At 39.8% G+C, this 17,703-nt stretch overlaps 1 protein-coding gene across 7 annotated transcripts in view; it reads right to left on the bottom strand.

Annotated features, from left to right (window-relative positions):
* sepsecs (Sep (O-phosphoserine) tRNA:Sec (selenocysteine) tRNA synthase) overlaps positions 1 to 17,703 on the bottom strand; it is a 138,921-nt gene that overhangs the window by 77,092 nt on the left and 44,126 nt on the right. For all 7 annotated transcript variants that reach the window (XM_069925039.1, XM_069925040.1, XM_069925044.1 and 4 more), the window contains one exon: positions 9,208 to 9,326. In XM_069925039.1, the coding sequence (XP_069781140.1) occupies positions 9,208 to 9,326 (119 nt within the window). The remainder of the gene's footprint in view (positions 1 to 9,207; positions 9,327 to 17,703) is intronic.

The following is a 17,703-nucleotide window of genomic DNA, read 5'->3' as shown; positions in this document are numbered from 1 at the left end:
ACAAATAATCATTGATCAATAATATACTGAACTGTCGTACAACGTCCATCTGTTCATTACGCAAAGGAAATCTGATTCTTTCCCTATCTGCCAATACGCAAGACACCAGATCTGCAGCAATGTATTTTGCGATAATGTGGGAATGACAACACTTTCAATGTCTCTTCCTTGTCACACGTGATTGTCTTCTAAAAGTATAATTCCTTTAACACCAATGGCAAGTACACTGAAATTTCCCACCCAACACGGGCCTGAAGGAGGGCTGCAACAAAATATCCAATCTTGGCAAGTTGTGAAGCATGTAAATTTGCATGAAAACAATACATTTTGCAATGATCACTGTATCATTTATGTAGCAAAACTATTGGTGCAAATTTAGCAAGGAACACAGAATGTGAGATCATTTCGCTGAGCACCTTTGCTCCATTTGCTGCAGTAACAGGGTCTTCCCAGTGGCCTACCATTTTAATTTCACACACCATGTCCATCCATGACCTCATGCCCTGCCAAACCGAAGGGACCTGCAAATTGGAGGAACAACACCTCAAGTCAAGTTTATTGCCTTCTAATTGTCTTATGATCCTGTGGATTAATCTTTGATCCCTTTCGGTGCAACAACCATACCATACTGTGATGCAGCCGCCCAGGACACTCTCGATAGCACTCCTAGAGAAGGTTAATATTCCTTCTGGGCACTTTCCAACCAGACGGCATTGACATTGATTTCTCCAGTTTCCATTAAACCCCTCCCCCAAGTCTCTTTCTTTCCTTATCGCTCTGTCTCCTTTCCTCCATCTCCGCATCCCTCTCCATAGAGAGTGACGTCCTTCCCCTTCACCTTAGCTTTTTTCTCTTCTACTCATCCAACTCTTACATGTTAGACAATTTTCCTACCTCTGCCTCCTCTCCTCCTTTTTGCCTGCTTTATGCTCATAACTTGATAGAGGGCTCAGGCACAAAGTGTTGGTTCCCTTTACTTCCTACATATGCTGCATGACCTGCTAAGTTTCTCCAGTACTTTTCTACATTCTTCCAGTGAGTTCTTCTGAAATTCCTTTAAGGAATGTTATGAGACTTTCAAATGTGATGGAAACTGATGTCTGAACAAACCAAAATCTCCTTATAATTTTCTCTCTATTTGAATGCTATCAGAATGAAAAGAATGGCAAATCTGACGTACATTCCATGGCCAAAATAAACATGAGCAATGAGCAATTGCTTTAACTATCAATATTATTCTCCAGGGATATTGGATGCAGACTCGCTTCCTATTAGTTAAAATATTAATTGTCTGACATACAAGTTTTATGTTAAAGGAATCATGTATTTCCTGCTAGCTATCATCTCCAAAATGTCTTGAATGGGATATTGTCTCTCATTTTCCCCCCTCCCCCAATATGATGATAAAAATTAACATTCCCTGTTCAGATTTACACACATTGTTATTTAAAAATTTGAAGAATAAATAGAGCTGGTATAAATGGGCTTCTCAGTTCGCAGCCGTGAGACATCAGCTCACATTGTTAGGATACATCTCCTAAATACATTGTCTGAAAAGGATGCTCAGAAAAAAATAATACATTTGAACAAGTTCTCTCTGCACAAATACTGACAAGCCAAAACTATTACAATTCAGCATAAAATTCACTGTTGATTTCATTTACCATGAGCATAACAAATAATAGACAGAATACACAGAACAGCTGGAGAACAATATTCTGAGACTAGTTCAGTTACATTGCTGGGGTATGGTAAGCACCATCTTCACTATACATTGATGTATGATTTGAGGAAAAAAAATAGATCAACATATTTAAATTGTAATTTTAACAGGTCAAGATGCCTCACTGGTGGTTAATCAATCAAAAAAATGATTAGCCAACTGTACAAGATGTGGTGGAATTGCAGTAGAGCATTGAATCAGAGGTCAACCCATAGGACCATAAAAATGGCAGAGGATCACTGGGGTCTTCTTCCCCTCCATCAGTATAATTTACCAGAATCGTTGTTTAAAGAGGGCAAAGTCAGAGAGGACCCTTACTACCATGCACACGGGATCTTCCAGCTACTCCTGTCGGTAGTCTGAGGAACAGCTTCGTCCCACAAAGAGAGAGACTGCTGAATGATGGCTAAAATAATTCTCCCTGACATTTTTATTTATTAATAATATTTATTTTTAAATATGTACACATGTATATGTATCGTTCGTCTGCTCGTGTGTACTGCACCGTGGACCAGAGATCACTGTCTTGTTGCGATGCACTTGTACAACTGATAACAAATCAACTTGAACCTGAAAGCAGAGAAAGGCAGTGGAAAAAAAAACTCACCAAGACAAGCAGCTAAAGAGATAGCTTTTAAGGAACTTTAAGGTGGAGAGCATATTAGTATGTAAAAATGTTTTGATGAGGAATCTAGGTTTGCAGCATAGATATGCAGCATTGAAGGTATGGCTAGTTAAATAGAATTAATAGAATGGTGGATGGGCAGAAGATGGAACTGGAGATAAGCAGAAATCATGCAAAGTTGTATGCTGGAGGATAACACTGAAGAGATTTGAAGATGACAATCATGGAATAAAGAGTTTTGTTAAGACAGGAGATAACTAAGATCATTTTTTTTTGAAATATTTTATTTTTTATTTTCCAAAGACTCATGTAAATCCAATAAACAAAATATCACATTCTCTTTCCACATGATGATTTACTAAGTCCTTACTCTCCCCTCCTTACACTCTCCCATCCCTATCCCTTAAATTATACAATAATACTGTGACAGATTATGTTATATTTTATATTGTATATACATATGTTTTAAAGGAGATAAATTGTGGCAGTCTTTGTGTAGATCACAAAAAAATACAAACATTAAAATGCCAGAGCTCTGCTCAAGCCAGACAGTCCAGGCTCCCAGTGACTTTGCAAAACCTTTGAAGAATGCCTATAAGAACTTCATAAGTAGGTGTTAATTGGATATGCTGTAGAGTAATGGATTATTGATTTGGAAAGCAACAGATGAACAGACTCAAAGATTGGGTCCAATGCTGCAGTCTGTCTGAGTGCAGTTCTAAGAGGGTCGTGTTTTCTCTGAGTAAGAATGAGAGAGAGAATGAGAGTGAGAATTTAGTTCTACAGTTCAGCAGCAGCAGCTGGGACTGGAACAGGACAAGCTGGCAAGCTTGTGGAAAAACCCCATTTGGAAGACGGGTTGTGTCTGCTTAGTTCAGCCTGGTCAAAGTCCTTGTGGTCCATACAAGAGGAGATGGCTGGCTGTATAATGTTTCACTTGAAATAAGGGAAACAAAAATGGAACTCTGTGGTGACCTGAAAGAAAGAGGTTATTATCTGGAAAACCCTGATGGGGCAAGTTTCTTCGGCAAGACACTGAAGTGGCTGATCGGAAGGAATCAGTTTGTGTCCAACAAGCAACAAATCGCTCTCTGACAACCGACAAGAACCTTCCTGGGCGGTAACCATTTATCTTTCAAGCACCAAAGCCTGGTGAAGATTCGTAAATGTTAAATTCTGTGCCCAGTATAAGAATTGCCTGCAAGCAGTGAACTTGGAGGAGTGAGAAATGAGATTGAACTGTGAATCAAAGAACTTTTCTGAACTTATTCACACATTACACACACGTGCCTTTTTAATTAGAAGGGGGTTACATTAGGTTAAGTTAATAGAAATAAGTTAAAGTTTGATCCTGTTTCCATGTTTAAAGATAATTAAAAGCAACTTTCGTTTAAGTAATCATTTGTCTTGGTGAATTTCTATTGCTGTCGGGTTTTAGGATCCTCTGGGCCCATAACAATACAAATACCAAAATATAAAAATACAAAAATAAGAACATACAAAAGCTACCTAAATACCAACAAAGACAACAATCCTCCTCAAGGCTAGAGGACCTTGGATGTTAAATAAAAACAGGTAGGGGCAAAAACACCAGTCTTGTATGCTACATTCCCCATTTCATACTCTTAATCCTTTATTGCTGGGACGGATTGTTTCTTTTCTCTTATTCGGGGAGGTAGGGGTGTATGAATTATATCTGTGCACCTATGTGCCTCAGATGCGGTTGCCATACAAATGTGTCATATTTCTTCTGTAAATTGTAGGTGATTTTTTTTCCCCAGGGGAATACAATGCTATTTCCATATTCCATCATGCGATATTTAGCTGGGAGTCAGACTTCCACGTTAGGAAAAATCCACCTTCGTAATTTTTTTCCAGAGTGTTCTCCAGGTCTTCCCAGAAGGATCTCAACCTTGTACACAGCCTGGTGCAGTAGACAAAGGTTCCATCCTCCACACTGCACTTAAAGCACATTTCCGAAATTTCTGGCTTTAACTTGTGTAATTTTATCGGTGTGAGGAACTAAGATCATTCTTACCATAATACTATTCAGTCTGTCAGATCCATGCCAACTTCCATCCAGCAAAATAATCCCATCAGTCACATTTCCCCTCTTGTATCCCAGTAGCATTTATCCCTCCTATGCTCATTAACTCCCTTAAAAAATATATTATTCTTTTTTCTACTCTTATATACTGTTATGAGCCCAAAGGATCCCAAAACCCAGCATCAATAGACATTCACCAAGACAAGTGACTTTCAAAACAAAAGTTATTTTTAACTTCAAATATGAAAATAGAATCAAACATCAACTTAACTCTATACTTAACTTACCCAAATTAAACCCCTTCTAATTCTAAGTGCACATGTATGTAATGCGTGTGTAAATTCAAGAAAAGTTCTTTGGTTCACAGTTTAATCTCACTTCTCCTTCTTCCAAGTTCTTTGGATGCAGACAATCACCTTACTGTGGACAGAATTTAACATGTATAAAGTTCACCAGGCTTGGTGCTTGAAAGGTAAATGTTTACCGCTCAGGAAAGATCTTGTAGGGTTTGCAGAGAGATATTTGTTGCTCCAGGATTTCCACAACTGAGGTACCATCACTAGTCACCTCAGGGTCTCGCTGATGAAATTTTCCCCATCAGGGACTTCTAGATGGTAGCCTCTTTCTTCAAGCTACCAAGGAAAGGAATGGAACTCTCACTATTTCAAGAGAAACATCAGACAGATAGCACTTCTAGCTATCTACTGTTCTGGAACTTGCTTTCATCAGTTTCAGTTTTCCCTGGATTGCACTTTTCAGTTACTTGTGTCCAACACACTGACTGACTGTGCTGTTAACTTGACTCTCTCTCTTTTTCAACTGAAACTCCAAAGAGAGAATGTGACTCATGTCTTGCAAAACCCCCACCTTCCTGAGCAAAACAACAGAAGTTCTTTCTTCTGCTCCCATCTGTTGTTAGATAAAGAAAATTCAGGAGTGACCTTTCTATGAGCACTTTGTAGAAAGGGTACTGATAGACAGCCTGACTCCAGCAAGACAATGGTCAAGCATTTTGTTAGTTCAATTAACACCTACTTGTGAAAGGTACTTACATTCTTCAGAGATCCTGCAATGTGAATTCTTCAGTCTTTCAAATAAGATCTGTTTTAAAATGTGTGTATGTATGTGACCTACTCTAAATCTTATAAATTCTCCCAAAATATTAATATTGTTACAATACTGTATTTATAGATAATTTGCAGCAGCCAATTAGCTTATCAGCATACCCACATGGTAATACCACACAGATAGCACCTAGTCTCTAAAGCTGAGGCAGCAGCAATATCTACCGTGGTGTTTATTTGAGATCCCGCGACCTCAGGGTCTGCACCTAAGATGGCAGCGCCTATTAATTGGCAGCAGCCATGCAGGGCTGCAGACTCTGGGGAACTGGAGAACTGGAACAGGAAGATCACTCACCACCCTAGAAGGAGCAACAGAAGAGAAATGACCCATGGGACTGTGACCACAGAGGTGGACCAGTGAGGGGGCTCTACGGCGGGCTGCTGGTGACTCGAGCAAGGAATCCACGGAAGCTGCAGACTGCTGGAGACTGTAGTCAGAAGACTTGCACCTGGCTGTGGACTGGTGAAGACTGGCTTGATCTGGCTAGAGGTGTACCAGGTATCAGAACTGGGATGTGAGGAGGTGCCGAGGCCGATAAAGGATCCCAGACCTTGTCAAAGGTTTAGATCTGGAGCTCGAGGTGCCAATGGTTTGGACTGGACTCTGGGTGGCTGCGAAAGTGCTGGAGGTGAACCTACGGATGCTCAGTGACTCTGGGGCGACTCTCTTTTGCTTCTCTTTTTCCGACTGTAAGAAATGAAAGAGATGCCTATACAATTTATGCCATTGGCGATTCGGTCTGCCTTGCAGCAGGAAAAAGGGAATTTCATGTAATAAGACACTGTTTTATTACTTAGACAATAAATTGAATCTTGATCTTGATCTTATCTGCATTTCTGTACATTCCTCCAAAGGGCATTAAAGAACCAAGTTAACAGCTGCATACTACATAAAGGAGGGTGATTACAATCTCCAGACACGTATAGTTGGCAAGCAAAGTTCAATCAGTAGTATACATTCGGATAAAGAACTATTAAATGTTATAAGTTCTCAATTTTCCTAACATGGAATACCTCTCGAACTTGATCAGCTATAAAGTCCACAATATTTTTAAGCAAATTTCAATTGCCAAGTAAACTGATAGTGGACACTGAAACTTCAGATTACCCTCTGAAGTAAACATAATTAATTTTTCAGCCATCTTGTGTCAAAAAACAAGTTTTTGCAGAAATGCTTTAAAATAAATGAGTCATTATTTTTGTTAAGACCAACAGATTGACAACAGGTTACAGATTTTCCGGAAATCAGCAAGTCATTAACAATATGCGTCTTGACAAGACTGAAACCTTATTAAAACATCACAGGTACACAAACTCAAGAACATCTTGATGTTAGAAATCCAACTGTTAACGGAGAATAATTAGCAACCTTGTTCTGTACTTTTATATAAGTGTTTATGTCACATCTCCTCTTTCCTTAAGTTTGTGTTCTGTCTACCATCCAACACAAAGTCCAGAATGAACCCTGTTTCAAAGACTAGAGCTAGCCCTCAAACCATCCATTAGTCATTGGTGGGTTATATCTTCAAGTAATCAGCGAAGTATTTTTGTAAACAAAGCTAACATTTTAATACTCAAAAAAGACAACAAATTAAGGCAGATGCAGAATTTTCAGGATTGAAATTCTAATGCCAACATTGAAAGAAAGGCTCTATAGGGAATTTTTTAAATATTTTGAGTCATATTTTACCTCAAAAAAAATCAAATGCAGATTTTCAATACCAAACATCCAAAATATTTTAATAAATCTGATTTTTTTTTTAAAATGCAACTTTGTAACTTATGGTAATTAAACATGTACTGCTCAACATATTCTGCCTGAGACCAAATAAGTGCTAGAAACTCTCACAAATTAGTCTCAAAATTCCAACTTGAAACATTCCCATGGAAATGTTGGAAAAAAAGTAGCTGAAACATGAAAAGAAAAATAATCCCTGATTCTGTCCATTAAAACTACTGGAAGCATTATGAAGTTTGCAATTTCTTACCCAGTCCATAGAATCGTGTACAATCACATGACTGAACCCGCCTTGCACGACTTTATAAAACAGGGATAAGCCCCAAATGTACAGTGGCTGTACACTGAACCTTGTTTCCAGAGTTGGGACTGAATACACAACAAATTTACCATGGGGATCCAAAGATGCATACCTATCTGTACAATCCTAAATCACTTCAGTGTTCCTCTGAGAAACATCTGGAGCAGTTTCTTACACTCATCACTTATCCCCATCATGTCTATTTTTCTGAAACACCATTTTGGGTTCAACTTTCTTTTAAGCTCCATCTAAAAATCAGTTGCTAATGCCTCTGGAAAGAGAAAAATCTAAATTAAGGTCCTCACCCCTGCTTTCAGATCAATCTCCCAAGTCTAATATACATGGTTGAGTCTACACTTTATTCTGCTTTTATGGTCCTTTTGCAATGTGAAACCATTGGTGAATTGCAAAATATTTTAAGATTAGCACATACAGCTTTTCTTCAAGTTATGGCATTTGAATTTCCAACCTGCAAATATTATATTTCCTGCCTCAATTGCTTGTCTCTTAAGTATTAAAATGTCAGCTTTGTTCTCTAAAATGCTTCATTAACTAAATGAAGATGGAATCCACCAATGAATTACAGATAGTTTGAGGGACAGATCCAAAACTTGAAGCAGGTCACGGGCAGAAAGAGTCCAAACCTACAGGAAAAGGGGACATATGGTAGTAGTTCATAAATAAAAGTACAAGGTTGTTAATTTTGCATTAACAGTTGATTTCTAACATGGTTACTTCCCCCCCAACACCTCCAAACCCAAAATAACTAGCAAGTGGAGAGTGGTTAATGTTAATGAGAAAGGTGATGCCAAGTTGACAGAGTAATTTAAGAGGCATTTAGAGAGACAGTTAAATAGTCAAGGAACAGAAGGATATTGAGCTCCTGCAGGCAACTGGGATTAGCATAATTGGTCAAAAAGTTTGATACAGTAGGCCTGAAGGCTTGTTTATGTGTCGTACAACTCTATGACTCTGTATAATACCTGGCTGTAGCAATCATATTCAGCTTGTCTCCATAAAAGTGCCAGCAGAGAATCACACACTTGCCCTCCTCTTCCCACAACATTTCACTCCAGTTTACGTAATCGCTCAAGGAAACACATGGTGCCATCTTAGTTCCCTACAGTCATAACTGCTGAGCTTTGTCTCTGTGCCTGAAAACATATTTGGTCTTTTCAAAAGAGAACCACAATTTTCAATAGGTCTTTCTTTGGCTGACTTCTTAGGGAGCAAGCCAGAGGTAAAAGCAAAATGGTACAACATACTAGTGAGAAAGTGGCTGAAGTTCAGTTTACAATGCAGTAAAAAGTCTGCATAACTGTGCCAAAGAGATATTTGAGTTACTTTCACAATTAGAAGGCACTCACTTCACGACGGCCGTTTTGTTCCCATTTCCAGTGTTACTGCAATTTTGTGATTGTTGTCCAAGCTTAAATAACATATCCTGTATAGCAATCTAAAATAAATATCATCCCCCCAACTCCCAGATAAATTGGAGATAGATAATAATTTTACACTTCAGATTTATAACAAAGTTTTTTTTTGTATAGATTTGTACATATTTAAACACAAATGACACCATTAAAATTGACACAGCTAATTTCTTCGAGAATGACAAAGCCTATAAATTAATACAAATGCAATCAAACCTGCAATTTGAAGAATATCCAACACCAAAGAGTTTGTAATTTTATTTAGCAGGCTGGATCCTGCTGCTTTGGGCTGAATAGCTGCAATGTCTCCTGATCTTCCAATCCCGTGCATTAACCTAAATAAAATGCAAGGAAAAAAAATAAAAGCTTAAAAATATGGTAATGCTATAAGTTGGTCTTATTATCACATATACTCATGTAATTGTCAAATTTTTTGGACCACTTTTTTGGGCCAAAAAAAAAGTGAGCGGTCGACTTTTACATGGGTTAACATTCTGACCTCATGAAGTACCTGTGTTGTTCGAGGCGTCAGGAGCTTGGAAGGCTGGGACCTGGAGGTAAGTCCACGTTTGGGGTGCTGGGAGTTAAAATGGGTGGGCGGCGAGGACCTGCTGTTGGTAGCTTGAATGGGCAGGTGGCTGGAGCGAAGGGAGTTTGGATGGGTAGGCAGACAGAGCATCGGGAGTTCAGACGAGTAGGTGGCCAGGGCACCAGGAATTCGGATGGGCGGGCCGCCAGGGCGAGGGTCCACTGTCAGGGTGTCAGGAGCTCAGATGGGTGAACAGTTGGGGCCAAAATTAGGAGGGCTGACATTTTACATAGGTCAGACAAAAATACTGATTTTTGGGCCAAAAAAAATGGAGTGGGCAACTATTACATGATATCAACAACTACATGAGTATATACGGTAATTTATAAAATTTGTTCATTGTTTATGGTGGGAAAAATGCATTTTATTTTTCAATAAATTGAACTCAACAAAGTTAACTGACTCTATTGGTATCTATTGGGTTCTTGATCATATTTCCAAGATTGAACTAGTTTTGTGTTTTATTTTTACCCACTTTAACCATGATTATCTTGGTTTTCATATCTTAGATCACTCTTTTAGGTGCATTTCAATTTGGTTAATCTTTCTACAGGCCTAGGTTTGAGGTCCTTGTGATCTTTTCTTACAGATAAAGGAACCCAAGCAATCAACACATATGCAATCATTTTCTTTTGGCCACTATATTTATGCTTTAATTAAAATCTCATTGTGGCTTTTGAAAGTCTTCAACTAATAAAGTAACAGTAAAAAAAAAGTATATTAAATAGTTACATCTTCTTTCTGGCTCCTTGGGTTGACAAAGTAATGAGAAAAACAATCTGCCGCCAGTATAATCCTTAGTAAACAATTTTAAGTGCAACATTTTGGGAAGAATATAAAGCAAACTTGTCATCTAAAAAAATGAGTCATAATGGGATAGAAAAGAAAAAGGATCTTGAAAAATTGATTTACAAAGCACAAAAAGTAGCTACACGAGTAACAAGAACATAGAAAAAAGAAAAAAAATAGCATTGGTGCTCATCTCCAGAGAGAGAGATTTGAAAAGCACAGAAACAATATTAAACCCATAACAAGTCCCAGTCACACACTCACAGTTCTTAGGGGAAAAAGATCTGCAAATGCTGGAAATGTAAAATCAGAATAGAAAAAGCTACAAACACTAAGCAGGTCAGGATAGCAAGAAACAACTCCTTCCATGCTATTTGTCTTACTTATTTTAAGTGGAATTTTTTTAAGTGCATGAGAAAGGAATAAATAAATAAATAAGCATACAGCAATGGAGGTGTGCACATGGAGCATACATGACAATATAGGGCAAATATTTGAAAAGGGCTGTTAACTAATAAGTTAACAGTTCTAAAGCAGAACTGCAATGCTCAGCATTGTTGAGGAACATCAATCATGACTCGTTGATTTTCTGACTCTTCTCAACTTGTAAAAAGTACGGTTTCTTTCTGCAGGAAAGCATTAGCAGGATTTCCAGAAAGTTTAAAAGAAGTTCTCTCAAATCCCAGAAAAATAAAATCACACTCAAATCCTTGTGTCAATGATGTGTTTTAGGAATTGAAACCAATCACAGTTACAAATTAGATCATGACTGTATTGGTGCATGACTTTTACATTCTCCCATTTGTAAATGCTCATCAGCAACAAGCGATAAGAAATTATAAAGAAGCAAACTGCATCACCAAATAAGCAGATGGATTCTGAAAGGTGATAGTTGAGGTGTCAAAAACATCACTTCTTAAAACTCCGAGGCAACTTTAATTATGTTGATTAATTCTTCAAATTAAGACAATCTCCTGTTAAATTAAACAAGAATCAAATTTAACAATGCTCATCTGGTCAATCAGGGCAGGGTGATAACTGGGCAAAGACTGGGTAGGTGCTGTGATAGTGAAGGTGAATAGTACCAAGGACACTGCAAGGAAGATTAAAGTGAGAGAATAAGGTACTGGAGAATTATTTTTATTTGGGCACTTGCAGAATTTGGTGGCTTGCAGAATTAAAATGTCACATTTGTGGCCCGAAATGTGAATTTAATAAAACATCAAACACAAGTTTTATCAGGTAAACTTCTCAGTGTCTTTATTTTCCAGTTTCCTTTGTTCTCCTGCTTGTGCTCTTATCTCTCTCTCATACCACATGACTTCCGGTACATCTCATACATATTCATTATCATGACATCCCTCCTTTAATCAGAAATAAACTATACCTTCACTTACCAATATCCCTCGGAAACATACAAACATCGTAACTAATGGTAATACTATAACTCAACTACATAAAATTTACTTCCTACAGCACTCATACCTGCACTTTATGATATAAGATTAAATACTGTCCCAAAGTCTACGTATTGTTTGGGCGCTTTCCGGTTTCGTTTCAGCCTGCCTGCGATATTGTCGTCGCTTCTCGGTTGTTCATTCTCGGCGTCGGAAATACTGCTCGCCACGGCTTCGGGTGTTTCTGGCACTCTAGTCACATCATCAGGAGTGCTGGTAACTGCCTCTGGAACATCATCAGGTCTCTCAGTTTCAGCATCTCGCATTGGCCTTTCAACCTCTTCGCTCGATGTATCTCTGGACTGGTACCTTTTTACACTTGATACATTTCCATCGTGGTCCCTCATCTCCTGGTCGTCTCGGATTTCCTTTATTTCTGGCATTTTTGTACGGATTTTTCTCCCAAAAAATGCTTCTGCAGGACTTTTTCCAGTGGTTACATGAGGCGTTGCTCGATAGACAGCCACATAAGATAGCAATGCTTCTCGCCAATTTTGTCCTTCTGCGTGTGCAATCCTCAATCGTTTTTCAATGGATTGATTTTGTCTCTCTACTTCTCCGTTGGCTTGCGGCCATTTCAGAGTTACTTTATGATGGTGGATACCTGTGGTCCTCATGTATTCCACAAATGTCTCTGAAATGAATTGTGGACCATTGTCAGAGTATAATGTAACAGGTAATCCATATCTTGCGAATATCTCTGCTAATGCTTGTATTGTTTTTTCAGTGGTTGTGGACTTCAACACCACGTACTCATAGTATCTGCTGTAGTAATCTATCACTACCATAATTGATTCACCCGTCGGTAAAGGTCCAAGAAAATCAACAGCAACGTCGATCCATGGTCCTGTCGAGAGTTGCGTACTCCGGATCGGTTCTGGCGGATTACTCCTACTTGTGATTTGACATCCGTGACAAGTTTTAACAAATTTCTCTGCGTCCTTATCACAACCTGGCCACCATACCTTGGTCCTGAGGTTTTGCTTGGTACCAACAATACCTAGGTGTCCTTCATGCACTAAGGATACGATCTTCGGTCTCAATCTTTGCGGTATCACCAATCTGCAACCTCTTAATACACACTGTCTGATGCAACAAAGTTCGTCTCTAATGGGAATGTAAGCCTTGTGAGTACACTTGTCCCATTGTCCACTCTATATGCATTCTCTTACTTCCCCGAGTTCTGGATCACGTTCGGATTCTCTCTCGACTTCCTTCATAGTCACAGCTTCCGGTGTCGCCTGAATAGCTACGAAGCGTACAAAGCTCTCTGTTTCTGTTCCCAATTCTGACATGGATTGTGGACATCCATCCTTCACCAATCTGGACAGCGGATCAGCAATGTTTGTTTTCCCTGCAATGTGGATTACTTTATATTTGTAGGGTTGTAGTTTGAGTACCCATCTCTCTATTCTGGCACATGGTTTGGATCTAGGTGCATAGATCACCTCTAATGGCTTATGATCTGTGATGAGTTCAAATTCAATGCCGTATAAATATGCATGGAACCTCTCACAGGCCCATACAAGTCCGAGTGCTTCTTTCTCTGTCTGAGAGTATCTACTTTCCACATCTGATAACGATCTGCTGGCATAGGCAATGATTCTTGGTCCTCCATCATGCATCTGGACCAACACAGCTCCTAAACCAACCGGGCTGGCATCCGCTATGACTTTGGTTGATGCCGCCAGATCGTAATATCCAAGAGTTTTTGCATCTGTCAGGCTTTGCTTCAGCGCTGTGAACGCTTTCTTCTGCTCAGATCCAAAATGAAATGGTACACCTTTCCTAGTTAGTTTCCTTAGTGGTTCTGCCACTGTAGCGAAATTAGGAATGAACTTTGCACAAAAATTGACCAATCCCAGGAAACTCCTCACCTCTGTTGCGTTCTGAGGTGCACGTGCCTCTTCAATAGCTTTCACCTTGGCCTCTGCAGGGTTTAGTCCTTCCTGTGTAAGTCTGTGTCCCATGAAGTCCATTTCTGACACACCAAACTGGCACTTGTTTCCATTCACGGTAAGGCCTGCCTCCTGTAGTCTAGATAGTACACGCCTCAACCGTTTGTCATGCTCTTCCTTCGTTGGTGCATGGACTATGATGTCGTCAGAAATGTTGGCAACTCCAGGAATGCCTTGAATCACTCGATGGATTTCATACTGGTAGATCTCCGAAGCTGCATTAATTCCAAATGATAGTCTCTTGTAACGTATCAATCCACAGTGAGTCACAAATGTTGTTACATCTCGGGAACCTGGATCCAGCTCTAATTGATGATAGCCCCATTTCAGATCAATTTTTGAGAATATCTTACTGGTAGTTAGTTCTTGAAGTATTTCCTCCACTGTTGGTATAGGGTGTCGTTCTTTAATTATAGCTTAATTGGCCATTCTCATGTCAACACATAGTCTTATGTCACCCTTTGGTTTGGGCACAATCACTACGGGACTGACCCATTGTGTCGAATGTTCCACCGGTTCAATAATGTCTTGTTCGATCAATTCTTTAATTTTGGCTTCGACTTTCCCACGAAGTCCAAACGGAGTTCGGCGCATTGGTTGTGCCTTGGTTTGACCGTTTCGTCTACCGCTAGCTTCAATCGTCAACCTTTCAGCTTTCCTACTCCTTGGAAGACTGCGGGGAATTCTTGCTTCATATCCTCGTATGACTGAATTGAATTGATACAAGCTCCAATATGAAGTATTGCCAGGTCTTTCTACTCAGCAATGGTTCTCCCCTCTCTTCTATGACCATAAACTCTGCTTCGGTGTACTTATCTCCAGCTTCAACAGTTGCAGTAAAACATCCAATGGTCTGCAATGGCTTGGTTGTTGTGTATGGATACAGTTTCTTGGAACACTTCTTTGAGGTACAGATGATCTTTTTCCTTTTCAACTTCTCCCATAAATGTCGATCAATCACATTACTGTCACTGCCTGAGTCTACAATGACCTGCACTGTCACTCCACCAATTATCACTGGGACCTTCTCATGATGTACTTCATTCAACGTAAATTGGTAACAACTCTGTTCCTCCTGGGTATCATCATCGTCACCGTCTATCTGGCGAATGGTATCTTTCTTTCCAGGATACTTTCCTTTCCCCCAGGCTTTGCCTTTGGAAGTTGTACTCTTCCTCTTCTGGTCTGCATTGGACTTGCTTTTGTACTTCTTTGCAAAGTGGTCCTTACCTCCACACTTTCTGCAAACTTTGCCTTTGGCCGGGCAATATGGGTCTTTTCCAAAGTGACCTCGGTTTCCACATCGATAACACTCCACGTCCTGTGTCGACGTATATATTGGCTGGTTATGGCGATGTGAGAGCCTCTTAATTTGCTGACTTGAGTTGTCTTTCAGGGTCATGGTATGAAATTGCCCTTCAACAGCCTCTAATGCAGCAGCAATGGTTAAAGCATCGGTGAGTTCCAACTCACTCCCTCTTTCCAGTAGACGTCTTCTGAGTTTATCTGATCTGCAGTGCTGTACGACTTGATCCAATAATTGGTTGTCCAATTATTGCATGTAATTGCATCCAACAGCTAGCTGGCGTAGTCTCGTCACGTACTGAGCAATTGTCTGGCCATCTTCTTGTCTCGTTCTCCGAAACAAATGGCGTTGAAATGTAGCATTCGGTGTCACTACATAGTGTGCATTTAATGCATCTACCGCTTTCCGGTACTCATCCTTTCTTCCAGTATTCAAAAGTGTCTTAAATGTTTCCCGAACTGCAGGTCCAGCAGTGAAAAGAAGTAACGCCCTTCTCTGCGCTTTTTGTTCAACTGTACCGGTATCTAGAAATAGGCCACGACTGTCGGCGTAGGATTCAAATTCTTCCAGCCATGCCTTCCACTTCACACTTACAGTGCTTGCATCACCCGTTGGGTCAAAATGAGCAATTCCACTATGTGTTAGAAAGTCACCGTCTGCCCCAGCCATGAGGAAATATTCCAGCCCCAAAAGTACTGATTTAAAGAGAAAATACTCATCACCTTGAAGTTCTCTGTAATCCTCTGTAATCTTCTTTAGTCTTTAATTTTCTTCAAGCTTCTTTCATCCTCGTCGCCAATGTCACATTTGTGGCCCGAAATGTGAAGTTAATAAAACATCAAACACAAGTTTTATCAGGTAAACTTCTCAGTGTCTTTATTTTCCAGTTTCCTTTGCTCTCCTGCTTGTGCTCTTATCTCTCTCTCATACCACGTGACTTCCGGTACATCTCATACATATTCATTATCATGACAGTTAGGCTTTGTCCACTGGTTCTAAAATAACCTCAATGAGGAATAAAGTGAAAAATAAACTCAAATTTTTTATTTTTTTTAATCCTAGACATATAGCACAGTAACAGGCCTTTTCAGCCCACAAACCCCATACTACCCAATTAACCTACAATGCTGGTACGTTTTGAATGTAGGAGGAAATCGGAGTACCAAGAGGAAACCCACGAAGACACAGAGAGAATGAGCAAACTCTTTACAGATAGCACTGGATTCAAACCCTGGTCACTGGCACTGTAACAGTGTTGTGCTAACCAAAAGATTTAGACAAGAAGGAATGGGATCAACAAAGACTGGAAGTAAACCAAATTGGTCATCTGTGTTTGAGCATCCAAAACCACAAAGATGAGCAGTAATGAAAGCCTGATGATGAAGAAGGGGGGAGTCTGGCTTGGTCTGCTTCTTAGATCCCAGTGTAGCCTGATTAAATGACCTGAGCCCAACAATAATAATGGCAATGAGTTTATTGTCATAGAGTATACGTTGAACAAGACACATATGCACTAAAATTACTGGCTGCAGCTGGATAGGCCCTTTGTTTTTTTTAAAAAACTGCAATTATAGATGTAAGATTGGGTGGGGAAAAAAATTATAAACATTCAGGCTTGGGTCATTTCAGACTAGGCAAGTCAATCTGGTAATCCTCACTGCTGGTGACAAGATAGGGCAGCCTGCCCTCAGAAAGTCATGGTGGCAGAGCACCACAACAGTCAACACTGCTGACTCACAGCTCCAGAAACCCAGGTTCAATCCTTTATTTTTTAAATATTTTATTTCTGATTTTCAAAGACTCGTACAAATCCAAATAAACAATACTTTTTTTTCCAACAATAGTGTATAGCACTATTATTTTATCCCCTACCCCTCTTCCTTCCCTCCTGTACCCTAATTTTAAAAATATATATAAATTAAACAAATACAAAGAACTAAATAGCATTAAAGTCAAAACACTAAGTGAATTTAAGAAGAATCCAAAGAAATCTAAAATAAAAGGTAGAGAATAAAATACAAGAGCATGTCGCCTGTGCCATGATCCACTTCATTAATCTCAAGCATTCCACTACTGGCACGGTTGTATTCACTTTATCTCTTTCTTTGGCTTGGCTTCGCGGATGAAAATTTATGGAGGGGTAAAGTCCACGTCAGCTGCAGGCTCGTTTGTGGCTGACAAGTCCAATGCGGGACAGGCAGACACGGTTGCAGCGGTTGCAAGGTTGGTTGGGGTTGGGTGTTGGGTTTTTCCTCCTTTGTCTTTTGTCAGTGAGGTGGGCTCTGCAGTCTTCTTCAAAGGAGGTTGCTGCCCGCCGAACTGTGAGGCGCCAAGATGCACCTACGCCAAGAGGCGATATCAGCCCACTGGCGGTGGTCAATGTGGCAGGCACCAAGAGATTTCTTTAAGCAGTCCTTGTACCTCTTCTTTGGTGCACCTCTGTCTCGGTGGCCAGTGGTAAAAGGGGTATAATTACCCCTGCGCACCAATGTGCTGCAGATAGGGTTGCTGAAACCCTAACGTATGCGTCATATTTCCTCCTTAAATTGTATGTAATTTTTTTCCTTGGGAATACAACTCTGCATTTCCGTATACCATCGTGTAATATTTAGT

This window comes from Narcine bancroftii, chromosome 3, assembly GCF_036971445.1.
Source record: "Narcine bancroftii isolate sNarBan1 chromosome 3, sNarBan1.hap1, whole genome shotgun sequence".
In the NCBI taxonomy this organism is placed as follows: domain Eukaryota; kingdom Metazoa; phylum Chordata; class Chondrichthyes; order Torpediniformes; family Narcinidae; genus Narcine; species Narcine bancroftii.
The sequence above is the reverse complement of the archived record's forward strand: the minus strand, read 5'-3'. Positions and strand labels throughout refer to the sequence as shown.